The sequence below is a fragment of the Alternaria triticimaculans genome (assembly GCF_023758025.1).
Source record: "Alternaria triticimaculans strain BMP 0046 chromosome Unknown scaffold_4, whole genome shotgun sequence".
In the NCBI taxonomy this organism is placed as follows: Eukaryota; Fungi; Ascomycota; class Dothideomycetes; order Pleosporales; family Pleosporaceae; genus Alternaria; species Alternaria triticimaculans.
The window spans coordinates 483,707-495,785 of NW_026055961.1; the positions used below are offsets into that span (position 1 = coordinate 483,707).

Consider the following 12,079-nt stretch of genomic DNA (forward strand, 5'->3'; position numbering starts at 1 on the left):
AGGCGACTATACAACTACTGTTTCCACACAAGCACTAATCAGACTCGTCGTCCGTGTCTACCCCAAGTACAAGCGATATCTTGTCATCGTCACTGTCCTCGTCGTCGAGGTCTCCTTCACCTGGCTCGGGAAGTTCAGGGACAGCCGAGGCGGTGCTGGTAGCGGCGAAATCTGACGTAGCTACCAGAGTTGTATTCGGAGTAGCTTCGCTGAAGGTTATAGATGCTGCTGGCGCAGGAGGTATTGGGTGTGTTGTGCGCTGCTCGTCTTCGCCAGTCTTTGCTCGCTTGGAAGGCGAAAGAGGACCATCTTCGCCTATCGGCCGCTTGGTTTCGCTGAACGCGGTAGGTTCGGAGATGGTAGGGCGTTGCGCAAGTGTACCTTTGCGAACTGATCGTGGAGTTGAGAGGTCAGGTTTGCTGGGTGTTGGCGCGTCTTCCATAGCAAAGTCCTTCGCTGCCGTATCTGATTGCCCAGCGGTTTCCAGCAGATTGTCCAACTCTTGTCCAGCAAAGTGGTCATCTGCCTGCTCCAGAGCTTGCTGCTCTTCTTCTTCAACTTCTTCATCCTCAACATCCATCTCTTCGTCTTCATCGTTGCCATCATCCAACTCCAAATCCTTGCCACCCAGGCGAATGACTGGCATCCTTGGTCTAAGCATACCCTCTACATCCATCTCAGCGGAGAACGATCGAGCCATGAGTGGTAGTATGCTTGCTGCGGGCTTTCCAAACTTCTTGCTTGGTGGTGGGTTCAACACGCTAGCTACCATGGCTTCTTTGTGTTGGGTGAGAATAGCGGTACGGTCCAGGCGAGCGCGCATTGAGTCAGACAGGTATTGAGCCGGAATACTTGAGAGTAGAACCGGAAGCAGATCGTGGGCGGCTTGTTGGAGTCCAGGGAATCCAGCGTTGGGGCCGCCGGCGTTCTTCGCAGCGCCAAGGAAGCTATCGGCGTTGGCAGTGGTCTGGGGCTGACTGTTTCCATTGGCCTTGGCCTGGCCGGGCGTCCGTTGGTTTGTAGGCGCCGCGGTCTCGGGCGGTAGTAGATCGTCGCAGCAAGCGCGAATGAGAGGCACGAGGGAATCGATGGTAGTCTTGTGGAGAGCGACTCCAGATCTCCTCAACAAAGCAGCAATTGCCGTGTAGCATGCTGTTCTGATCTGGGCTGTCTCTTTTTCCGCACTAAATACCCACACAAGTTGGTCAATGATGGCAGGATCCAGTGCCAACGTGCTGCTCTGGGATCTGTGTGCTAGAGCAAGAAGCACTTCAATCGCGGCGACATGTACGTCTGGCAACAATAACCAAAGGCTTTCACGCTCGTCCTTACTGACTTGGGCATTTAGACGTACGGTGTTCTGGAAGTTCTTGCTCGCCGCCACGGGAATGGTGAGGGAAAGCATTCTCGAGAGCAGGTCAACGATCATGCCAACATTGAGATACACCGTGTTGGCTGTGGGGCTTTCGATGTACTCCTTGATGACGTAGAGCAGGCCTATCAAGCGTTCGCCACCCGCGAACATTCCCGACCAGGCGGATAGATCTGAGCTCGGCTCCAGGTCTTGAACTTCGTCATCCAGTGTGTGACCGTTCGACAGAGGTGCTTCACGTGCCGTAGATTGCCAGTCTTCAATCACGGCGCGGAACACGCGGTCTGTCGTCTGATGAGTGACGTTTGTGATGTGCTTGACAGCCTTTGTCCACTCTTCGCTCGAAGCTCCTTTTGGTGCACAGCAAGGTAATTGGACGTAGAGTTGGCGCGCAGCAGCTGCGATATCCGAGCACGCCCCATGGTTAGTTCCAGTCCGCTGCTCTTGGCTGAGTTTATCAGATGGCGTGGGTGCGATGAGACGTCCGAGCAGCGGGTAAAGTTGCTTTAGATAAGACCGGAAGATGGTAGGATGCCGGGGCAGCAGCTCATTGAAGCTTTCTAGGATGATCTGTAGCAGACTGACGGGGGTGGCTTTGGCATTTGCTATCTGTAGACAGACTTGGACGAAAGGTGATAGCGACGGAGTAGTGATTTCGCGGATCAACGTCGGGTACTCTCTGGTCAGAAGGAAGATGCGCGTCAAGGTGATGATGCAGAGCTTCTTTGACGACGGCGAATCTGGCTTGTTCAAGAATCCTAGAAGACCACGCACCCATGGCAAACTCTTCTGCAGAGTCTCCCAACCCCCAACTTCAATCGTGGCCTTGATCAAGACTATGGCACACCATCTTCCTTGGGGAGTCCGGTCTTGGAGCAGAGTGGTGAGTAGAGTGCGGTATTTGTGTATAGCGACGGATGCTTCCGAGGACGTCGCTTTGGTACCTGAGGCCTGGGCCGAAGAGAGGAGGGCCCTGCAATTGGCTAATGACGCAGCTATGGCAGGCACGTGTTGGGGGAGCTGGGATGTTGCCGTGGAGGAGATGCGGAAACTGAGCGCTCGCAGCGTCGCCAGTTCGGAAGCAATGGGCGCCATAGCAATAGCGATTCCCCTGGTTATTGATTTGATCAGCTCGTCTCTGATCAGCGGAATGGCTGTTGTCGATGGCTGGTAGAAAAAAGTTCAAGGCCCGGAGTTAGCGTCGGACCGCATGCGCTAGAGCAGCAGGGATGTGCGGGCCAACTGGAAGAGTGGGACTCGTGCAGTCGGTCAGTGACATGTGTACAGCCATGGCCGGCGTCGTCGCATTCAGTATTGCTCGTCGAACATGATTCTACAGACATCGCGACCCTGTCCAGAGCCCAAGGCATATTCTTAGCACCATGGTGGTATGTCGAGGGTGCTGTCCTCCCTCTCCCCTGGCGCCGAAGCAACGTCATGTTCAACAACGGTAGCTTACAGGACCTACAGACCCCCCCTGAGAGCGAAAAGGCCAAGCGCTACATACAGCAGCTGGACGAGGCTCGATGCGCCGGACGATGGGCCGACGTGCCTGAGCTGTGTCGCAAGGTCGAGAAGCATGCGCCGCACCGACGATGTCAGCAAACCTCTCTGTTTGGTCTTTCTAAGGGCTAACGGCGACCCAAGGCCTCACCCTCACAGCGCGCTCCGACGCCCAGATAGCCGCACACAGCACCAAGAGGCCCTCGACCGCCTCCTCTGCCGCCTCCACCACCGGCCTGTCACAGATCATACCCTCGTTGCTCGCAACAATCGAAGAAGATGGCACGCAGGGTCAAGACGCCTTCCAGGCCAACGTCTGCCTCGGCTGGGCCCATTACGTGCTGGACGAGCCGGGGCTGGCAGTTGCGCGGCTTCCACAGGACTTTGGGGCAGTCGCGACCCAGCTGTTGGGCGAAGCAGGCACCTTGAGCGGCTGGTCTCGGGTGTGTCTGGTCAAGGGCACATATCTCAAGGGTACAGCTTTACTGTGTGACCTCATTCTGGCCCGGGAACTGACGTGATCCAGGTTCCGCGCTCGAAAAGACAGGTGCGATTGGTGAGGCAGCCACGATCTACTCGTCAATAATACCCTGGCTGTCCACGACCACCACGCCGAACACCGAATCGGCCCAGTTCAAGATGTGGGGAGAACAGTCTCTCGTCCGTCTCTGTCAGCTGTCCGACCAGTCCATGGGCCTCAGCGAGCGAATCAACGCGTCCGAGGCTCTGCGCACCTACCGCTACTGGGCAAAGTTCTGGGATGCAACTTCTAAGAACGCCGCATCAGACGTGGGCAACTCAGCACGGTATCGAAGACTAGCATGGAAGGCCTACTACGACTCGCTATCAACAATCCTCCGCTATGACCTCGCCTACGAACCCGATTCCACGCCCATCATACAAGAGAAGCCAACGCCTACCGCCCAGTCAGACGCTCGATTACGGCAGCGGGCGGAGCTGAAACGCGTCGAGGCTGTCTACGAGAACCTGTTGATACGAGAGACACACTTTCCCAAAGCCAGCGAGACCAATCATGAAGTCGAAACGTGGGTGGACTCTGTCATGGACAACTGGCGCCTCCTCTGCGGTCCTACCTGGAGCGACGATGATCTAGGCGAAGGAGGGAAAGAGGGTGTTGCGCGGGGCGTGCTTGATGTAAGTTGTTCGTCAACCCCGAGAAGATCCAATTACTAATATCATCTAGATCCTCTATCGAGCAGCCACCAAGACGTACCACTCGACCCAGATCCTGCGCAACCTCTTCGTTGTCCACGCATCTCTAGCCGAGCCTGAGCTGGCATACAAAGCCTACGATTCCTATGTCGAGATCATCACGCGGAACAAGGATCGATCGGAAAAGTCAGGCGAACTCGAGGCTGGCATTGACGACGACAGCACGGTGTTGAGGACTTCTGCCGAGGCCATCAGGATGCTCTGTAGATGGGGGTCTAGGCATGACGCCGAAAAGGCTCTCGAGATTGCTCACAGTATCGAGCACTGGTTGGAGCAGGCAGATCACCTTCGCTCAACGTCTGATACCCGCTCAATTGCTTCGAGCACATCGTTCGTCGAACCCACGGCCCTAGCTGCCGCCTATTGCGCCATTGGCATCAGTCAAGCACACTGGGCACGGCTCACTTACGAAGTTGAGGCACGGGCCACGATCCAGGCTAAAGCTGTGCAGTACCTCAGGAAGTCGCTTTCACCTAATCTCGGCGACGAACATAATGTGGAAGCTCTGTACGCCCTCGCTTTGGTTCTCGCGGAAACAAGGGACATTCCCGGTGCCATCAAAATCGCCAAGCGTGCACTTTCTCCAGCAACAAAGGGCACGACGGTCAGTGTAGACGGAGTTCTGTCGGATGGTATCACCACTGAATATGGACGCGAACGCAAGTTGATACCCGTGTGGCATCTTCTTGCCCTGCTTTTGACGTCACGGTCTGAGTTTACCGCTGCTGAGAAGGCGTGCGAGGCGGCTTTCGAACAATTCGGCGATCCTGCTGTCCTGTTCGGCCGTGACTCGGGCGCATTCCGAAGCGAACACCTCCAAGAGGCTGCCGGTCAAGAGCCTCTTGAGTCCGGTATTGTCGATCGAATGGAACGCTTCGAAAAGAGCAACATACTGCAGATCAAGATGACGCAGCTGTCTCTTCTTGAGATCACCGATGGTGCCACCGCTGCGGTTGACGGATGTGACGAGCTCCTTGCACTGTACGGTCGACTGTTCGGCGATCCGGCAGCTGACAAAGTCAAGACCCCACCGGAACCTGCGTCGCTGGCGCCTCCAAAAACCGCCTCGGGCACACGAGGTAGTATCTTCCGCGGACGAGGGTCAGTCAGAACGACTCAGCAAGAGAATGTTGATCGAAGTAAATCTGTGGTCAGCTCCAAGACAGCCACCACACAACCAGAAGTGCCGCCTGCGATCCAAGTCACTGATGACAACGGCGCAGCTCCTACTAACGGTCATCACCGCCACCATCTGTTCCACCACCACAAGCAGGATGATGGTCAGGCCGGCAAAGACACTGTTCCAGAGGTACCACCGCTTCCAGAACACGTTCCAAACAGCACTCGTGCACGCAGTAATACTGCAAACTCAAAATCGCCTCGACGCATTTCCAATCCTAGCTCTCCAGGAAAGTCAATAGAAAAGGGTGACACACCACTTCCACCCGTCGCCCACAACCTAGATCACTCCTCTCCGCCTTTGGGTCACGAAGAACAACCACCCAGACAGGACACTCGCTTGCCTTCGCGCCTACCACATGCTGACTACATACCTGCGGATCCCCACTTTTCCAAAATCCAAGAACGTCGTCAAAAAGTCTCGTTGCTGGTCAGCATATGGATCTTCATCTCTGGATTATATGCAAGAGCGCACATGTTCCAGGATGCTAGGGAGGCTGTTGCCGAGGCATTGAAGCTAGTGGAGATATTTGAAGCAGAGGTGTCATTGGAACACTCAACAGCCAAGGCGCTCGCTGACAAGGGGTGGGGTGGCGGCAAGAGTGTTGAGGAGTTGTGGGCGGACGTGTTTGCTGCTGTAAGTCTCCCAATATCTTCGATGTTACCTCTACTGACATTGCTTCAGCGCGCAGAACAGCTTGTGGCCCAATCGATGAAGCATGAAGCTCGTGCAGACTTTGAGCGCGCTCTACAACATTTCCCAGACCACCCTGAAGCCATCGTCGGCCTTTCAAACATCCTCTTGGATATCTACAGCGAGGTCATACCGCTGGAGCCTGCCAACACCGACACCATATCCCCTCCGCTACAGTCATCGGCCTCTTCAATTCATACAAAGACGTCAGCATCGAAGACCCAATACCTAACCTCTCACACACCGTCGGTAGAGAACCAGCTCTCATCCCCGACACTAACCCGCCTTGCGGCCCGCGACCGCGCATTCGGTTTACTATCCACATTGACCAAGCTTGGTGCTGGCTGGGACTACTCCGAGGCATGGTATGCGATGGCGAGAGCCTACGAAGAGAGTGGGCAAATTGACAAGACAAAAGAGGTACTATGGTGGTGTGTAGAATTGGAAGATACGCATCCCGTGCGCAGCTGGAATGTAGTCACCACGGGCGGTTTCGTACTATGATTGAGATTGCAATAATCGTACGTAGATTGGGCTGTCCGTATACCCATCCTAATTATGCAAGTTTGGATCTCTTTTGAAACCATCAATCCAGCAATCTCTCCACACTGACTGGAACAATGAAGTGACCCACCTCCCTAACATCCCATCTCGCCCGTGCACCTCAAACCAAATCCCCCACCCCCAACCCCCCATAATAAACAACCCCCCTCCCCCTCATCCTCGCACTCTTCACCCCCTTAAGCACACTCTTATGCACCACAACCTCCCTCATCCCCCACCCCTCCGCTCCCCCAGCCCAACCCCCCAACACCCCGCCCTCCCCATCCAAAAACCTCACTTTTATACTCAAGCACACCGTCGTCGCGCGGCGGCACACAAACGCCCAACACGCATGACACACCATGCGTTGCAGTAACCAGGACAAGTTTGTGTGGCCAGGCCGGACGCGAGCCAGATAAGGATGACTTGGGAAGAATATCCGATACGCGATATTGCGGGGGAGGGAGGTTGTTGCTGTGATGGGGCCGCCGGTGAAGGAGGTGGGTATGTCGATTAGGATGTTTAAAGGGGGGTAGATGTGCAGGGTTGGTGGGGGGATGCATGTCGCTATATAGGAAAGGATTCGGAGGATGAATGTTGTTACTGCTTCTAGAATGTCTAGATCTGGATCTGGGGTGGTGGTGAGGGTCCATATCCTGAGCCTCTTAGCCAGCTGTTCGGACGTGATTCCGCCCTCTCGGTAACGCCGGATGGACCGGGTGGTGAAGTCTCGTCTTCGCGGTTCTATGCGGTGGAAGAGGAAGGTCCAGAATGTGGGTTGGAAACGGAATGAGTCGTGTAGGTTTATTACTCCCAGCATATGTTCTGCGTGGATTATTATTGTGGGGGCGGTGCTTTTAATGGCGGAGAGGTGGGGAGAGAGGATGTAAGACGCTTCTGTGTGGAGTTGGTGGTTTGTTGCGAGGAGGGAGATGCCTGGGATTGTGGTGGTTACTAGGGTCAGGTGGTGTGGGCCGGATTTTAGGGGGATGGTGTGGTGTTGGGTTTTGGGGATGAGGTGGGTGAATATCTTTTGTCGGAGTTCTTTGGGGAGGGAGAGGAGGGGGAAGGGCTTTGGCGGTATGGATGTGGATGTGGACGGCGTTAAGGATGTAGGATTTCCTGGCGAGGGGAGCGAGGGAGGTGGTTCGGTTGGGCCCATGGTTATGCCGGGATGCGCGGCTGTAGGATTTGGTGGTGTGGTAGCTGATGTTGTCCAGGTGTGTCTCTGTAGTCTGGTTTGAAGCGAGTGATTATCTGTCCCGTTAGAAGTACGCGGAGTTAGTGATGAGTGAGACAGTGAGATGAAATTGTCTTTCACCGGTACAAGCGAGCAGAGGCATTTTCTTTCCACAGTGTTGGTTTCAGGGTCGAGAAGTGGATTCTGGTTACCCACGTGTGTTCCAAACTATAGCTTTGCTCTCCGAACGCGGAATTACGAGATATGACTAGAATTCGGGTCGCATACGTGCTTTCGAAACTGTACAAGTAGATGCTAAGATGTTGCATACTTCTACCTTTATGATATTGCTGTAGATGTAGCCATGTCTAGTGTGCTCATGGTCTTTGTCGTGACCAGAACGTGGTGGTCAAAGTAATGTAAATATGCGCGAATGGTTTGCGCATCGGTCTCACCTCGATGTTGCTGAAAGAAGTTGAAGTGCTGGTTGATAGGCAGCCTCCGTGGCTTGCTTGCCAAGGACACATGGTCGAGCAGAGTTTGAGTGTCGTGCTGGACGATCGACACGTCTCCATGGCTGACGCATGCATCATCTGAAACAAAAGTTGTCTAATGGACAAATTACGCAGTCGCATAGCTGGTGAAGGTGTGGGAGAGGTTGATACTAAGGCACGCGCGACGCCAGACGCGTCAACGCCACGACCTGACGTCATTGGTCGGAGCGAAGACACGAGCTACCTTGGACACGAACTTTCGCGTCTTTCACACCCGGCACCACTCATCTCAACATACTATGGCGCCTTCCTTGCTCATTTTCGAGACTCAAACGAAGGCATTTTGCTTTATAGTAGTGGTTTGTTCGAGACTGGCTCGCTCATTCCCGCGTTGATCGCGTCCCACTGCGGCTTCCACGACTACTAGGCGCGACGGGAGTGCCTGCTAACGTCTCATAGCTCTCGCCCATATTGACGGCTGACCTGGCAAGCATGAATGATGTAGCAGCTGTCGCAGAGCGCGTCGATGCCATCCGCAGGCTGGACTTGTTTGTTGACGCATCACGCCGAAACATCCCGTCCATCCATCTCACCGCCGCCATCGATAACGCATCAGAGTTGTTACGAGACTATCAGCACGAACCATTCTTCTCCTCGGTACTGTTACTACTGCAACGCTCAATATGAAGGCCGCTTCACTGCTTTATGTGCTTTCGGCCCCATTGCTCTTTGTCAACGCGGACACCAATTCGACCGATCACCAGCAGTGGGAAGAATCACTTGATGCCTTCATCATGATTCAACAGGACATATCACTGCAGGGGATGCTAAACAACATCGTCGATGGTATGGTGGTTGCTGGTCGGTCAGATCCAGATTGTACGTGCCTTGAGCCTACCATGATCAACAGACTGCTAACGGTCAAGACTGGTTTACGTGGACCAGAACAGCTGCGTTGACTTTCAAAATTCTCATCGAGCGCTCTAATAGCGAGTACTGGGATATGAGGGACACCCCAGAGATTTCCGATCACATAGCCGATTATGTGTTATCACAAGAGGAGCTGCAGACCGTTCGGAATCCCTCTGGTGGCATTAGGTCGGGAGGTCTTGGGGAACCCAAGTTCAACGTCAACGGCACTGCTTTCAACAGTGCCTGGAACCGCCCTCAACAAGATGGTCCGGCGCTCCGTGCTATAACTCTCATCATCTATGCCGAAAAGCTCCTTGCGAACGCAGGATATTTGGATCAAGACTCAGACGTATGGGAGATCTGGCCGAGCATACAGGAAGATCTCGAACACACTGTTCGATACTGGAATCACACGAGCTTTGATATGTGGGAAGAAACAAAGGGCTCTTCGTTCTTCACTCTCTCAGCATCACATCGCGCTTTGGTTCAAGGCATCGATCTCGCAGAGAGATTGGGCGAACGCTGTGACGGCTGCGCTGCTACCGCTCCGCAGATACTGTGTCTCATGGACAGATTCTGGGACCTGAAGCACATGCACGCAAACCTCAACGCCAAAGGTCAACGAAGCGGTATCGATGCAGGAACTATCCTATCCTCTGTTTACACGTACGCTTGGGGGGGAGCGTGCAGAGACAGTACCTTCCAGCCATGCTCTTCCAGGGCTCTAGCCAATCACAAGACAGTGACCGACTCCTTCCGCCCTTTATACGGCATTAACACCGGCATTGCGCAAGGCCAGGGAGTTGCCGTTGGAAGATATCCTGAGGATAATAATCACGGCGGTAACCCGTGGTATGTGACCACGCTCGGCGCTGCAGAGCAGCTCTATCGAGCGGGACTTCAGTGGCAGGACCAAGGACAATTGACGATTGACGAAACCTCGTTACCCTTCTTTCGCGACCTACTACCAACGATATCTGTCGGCACCTACCGCAGTGGTTCCGATCCGGCCATCTTTCAATCGGTCTTATCCGCTGTACGAAACTATGCGGATAGCTACATGGCCTTAGTACAGAAATACACGCCCACCGATGGAGGCCTTCCAGAACAATTCGACAGAAACAACGGCGTGGCTGTTTCTGCCTCGAACTTCACCTGGTCACACGCTGCATTTTACACGGCCGCGAATGCACGCGCCAGTGTAAGAGGATATTTCTGGCCTGAGCTGATAAACCATTCCTTCAGTTCGTCGCAATGTTACTGTCACGTTCGTGTGACCTTCAGGGTTCGTTCTGATCCGGGTAAGGTGTTGTATGTTGTTGGCGATGTCCGAGAGCTCGGAGATGGGAAGAAGGAGGATGCAAGAATGTTGAGACAAGAGCGTGGTGGCTCTGAATTCCAATACCAATACGCCAACTACTCTGCGCAGATCGAACTACCTGCGTCGACAAGGATCAACTACCACTACTTTATGTTGGGTGTCGGACGTCCCAAGGAGGAGGCCAAGTATGAGTATCGGCATATCGAAACAGGCGATTGTGGAAGCGATGTTGAGATACTTGGCGACGTCTTCATTCCCCGTTACTGATGAAGATGATCTTCTTTGGCTTGGGACATGGCATTGCATCGTTGGGTTTGTTTTGTTTTTCATTCCTACTTTGAGTCACTTCTAGTTGCTCAGCTTACAATACAAGTCATTTTCATCAAGATGTTGGTCTGAACCACTGATACATACACAGTCTCTAGTAAAGGTTCTGCGACCCCTCACATCCTATTATATTTATGCTACACCCTCGAGCTAATCGTTTATCATAGCGATACCAGAGCGCAGGAGCGAATCAGAATACCTTGTCTGCACCTTGTGTCAGCCTCATTCCACAAAGCGACTACGCGGCACAAACGTACCGTGACCTGCTAAACGCAGTCTTGCGGAACCCAAGCCTCGATCCATTCTCCGTACTCAAGGTCAAAGTGCTCGACAAAGTAACCAAATCTACCACCTGGAGAGGGGCCGCGCAATGGAACATACTGCGACACGGAATGAGCTGCAAACATTAGAGGCGCTGTACACACTCTAAATCGGATGTCGCGTCGTTGAGCCAGATACGGTCGCTCGGCTGCATCCTCGAATCGAAGCAAGGAAGCAACAGTTTCTTGACGGCCCATCGACAGTACATGCATGGCGTCAATGGCAATGTCAATCGCTCTGGCTCTTGGTCGCATTTGAGATAAATGCCAACCGGCTTGACGCGCCCAGTGGATTATAGCCGGGCTATTTGGATCCGAAGCTGAACTCTTGGGCATAGCGGTCACGCAGCTAGATCCTGTCCTGCGCGCCTCCAAAAACCAGGTCAGAAACTCCGAAGCTGCCTCAAGAGGTCCTTGCTTGCGCGCAATGACTTCCAGATCTCCACATAGGACAATGAGTTTAGGGCCCGATCGCGACACCTTGGAAAAGCCGTCGACTACTAGTGCGCTGTTGCGCTTAGCCGCAGTGCGCGCAATGATTGGTGTAGCTTCTTCTCGGATGATCTTGGAGATAAGTCGTACGGTGGTAGGATACCAAATGTTAATGAGCTTGACTTTCGTGGTTTTCGTCTTAAGAAGTCCGCTCTCATTGTCCGTCTCGATGGTGATCTCGTTGTGCGCAAGACATGTTGGCAGGAACTCGTAAACCATGAGCCTGATGTCGGCGGGTAGATCAAGGAAGCGGAAGTCCATGGGTGTGGGCGGTAAAGAATGGCTCATGGTGGGTGTCGTGTTGGTAATTGGGGGTGATGTCAGTTTGCAGCATTTGAAAAAACCAACTAGCGTGACTTTTACGGCTAGAATGGAAGACAGTGAAAGTGAAAGACCCCGACCTGATGTATGCGCTCTTCAGATTTAGCTTATGTCTGATGTCGATATATCGACGACAGTCTGGCATGACTCGCCTGTGCGTGCCTCTGGCGCCGTCACCGAGTCAGTGA

At 53.7% G+C, this 12,079-nt stretch overlaps 4 protein-coding genes across 4 annotated transcripts; 2 read left to right on the plus strand and 2 right to left on the minus strand.

The window, feature by feature from the left end:
* Positions 1-34: 34 nt before the first annotated feature.
* J4E78_003758 (uncharacterized protein) lies at positions 35-2,467 on the minus strand (the record flags this gene model as incomplete). The annotated part of the gene is made up of 1 exon (XM_049364394.1): positions 35-2,467. The coding sequence occupies one exon, from the start codon at positions 2,465-2,467 to the stop codon at positions 35-37; it is 2,433 nt and encodes an 810-aa protein (XP_049223472.1).
* A 342-nt stretch (positions 2,468-2,809) lies between these two features.
* Positions 2,810-6,485, plus strand: J4E78_003759 (uncharacterized protein; the record flags this gene model as incomplete). The annotated part of the gene is made up of 5 exons (XM_049364395.1): positions 2,810-2,969; positions 3,020-3,349; positions 3,402-4,030; positions 4,080-5,924; positions 5,973-6,485. 5 exons carry the CDS (start codon positions 2,810-2,812, stop codon positions 6,483-6,485), a joined length of 3,477 nt encoding a protein of 1,158 aa, XP_049223473.1.
* A 2,396-nt stretch (positions 6,486-8,881) lies between these two features.
* Positions 8,882-10,698, plus strand: J4E78_003760 (uncharacterized protein; the record flags this gene model as incomplete). Its single annotated transcript, XM_049364396.1, has 3 exons — positions 8,882-9,077; positions 9,125-9,776; positions 9,831-10,698. 3 exons carry the CDS (start codon positions 8,882-8,884, stop codon positions 10,696-10,698), a joined length of 1,716 nt encoding a protein of 571 aa, XP_049223474.1.
* Positions 10,699-11,024: 326 nt separating this feature from the next.
* On the minus strand, positions 11,025-11,858 carry J4E78_003761 (uncharacterized protein; the record flags this gene model as incomplete). Its single annotated transcript, XM_049364397.1, has 2 exons — positions 11,025-11,110; positions 11,351-11,858. The coding sequence occupies 2 exons, from the start codon at positions 11,856-11,858 to the stop codon at positions 11,025-11,027; spliced, it is 594 nt and encodes a 197-aa protein (XP_049223475.1).
* Between the last annotated feature and the right edge of the window lie 221 nt (positions 11,859-12,079).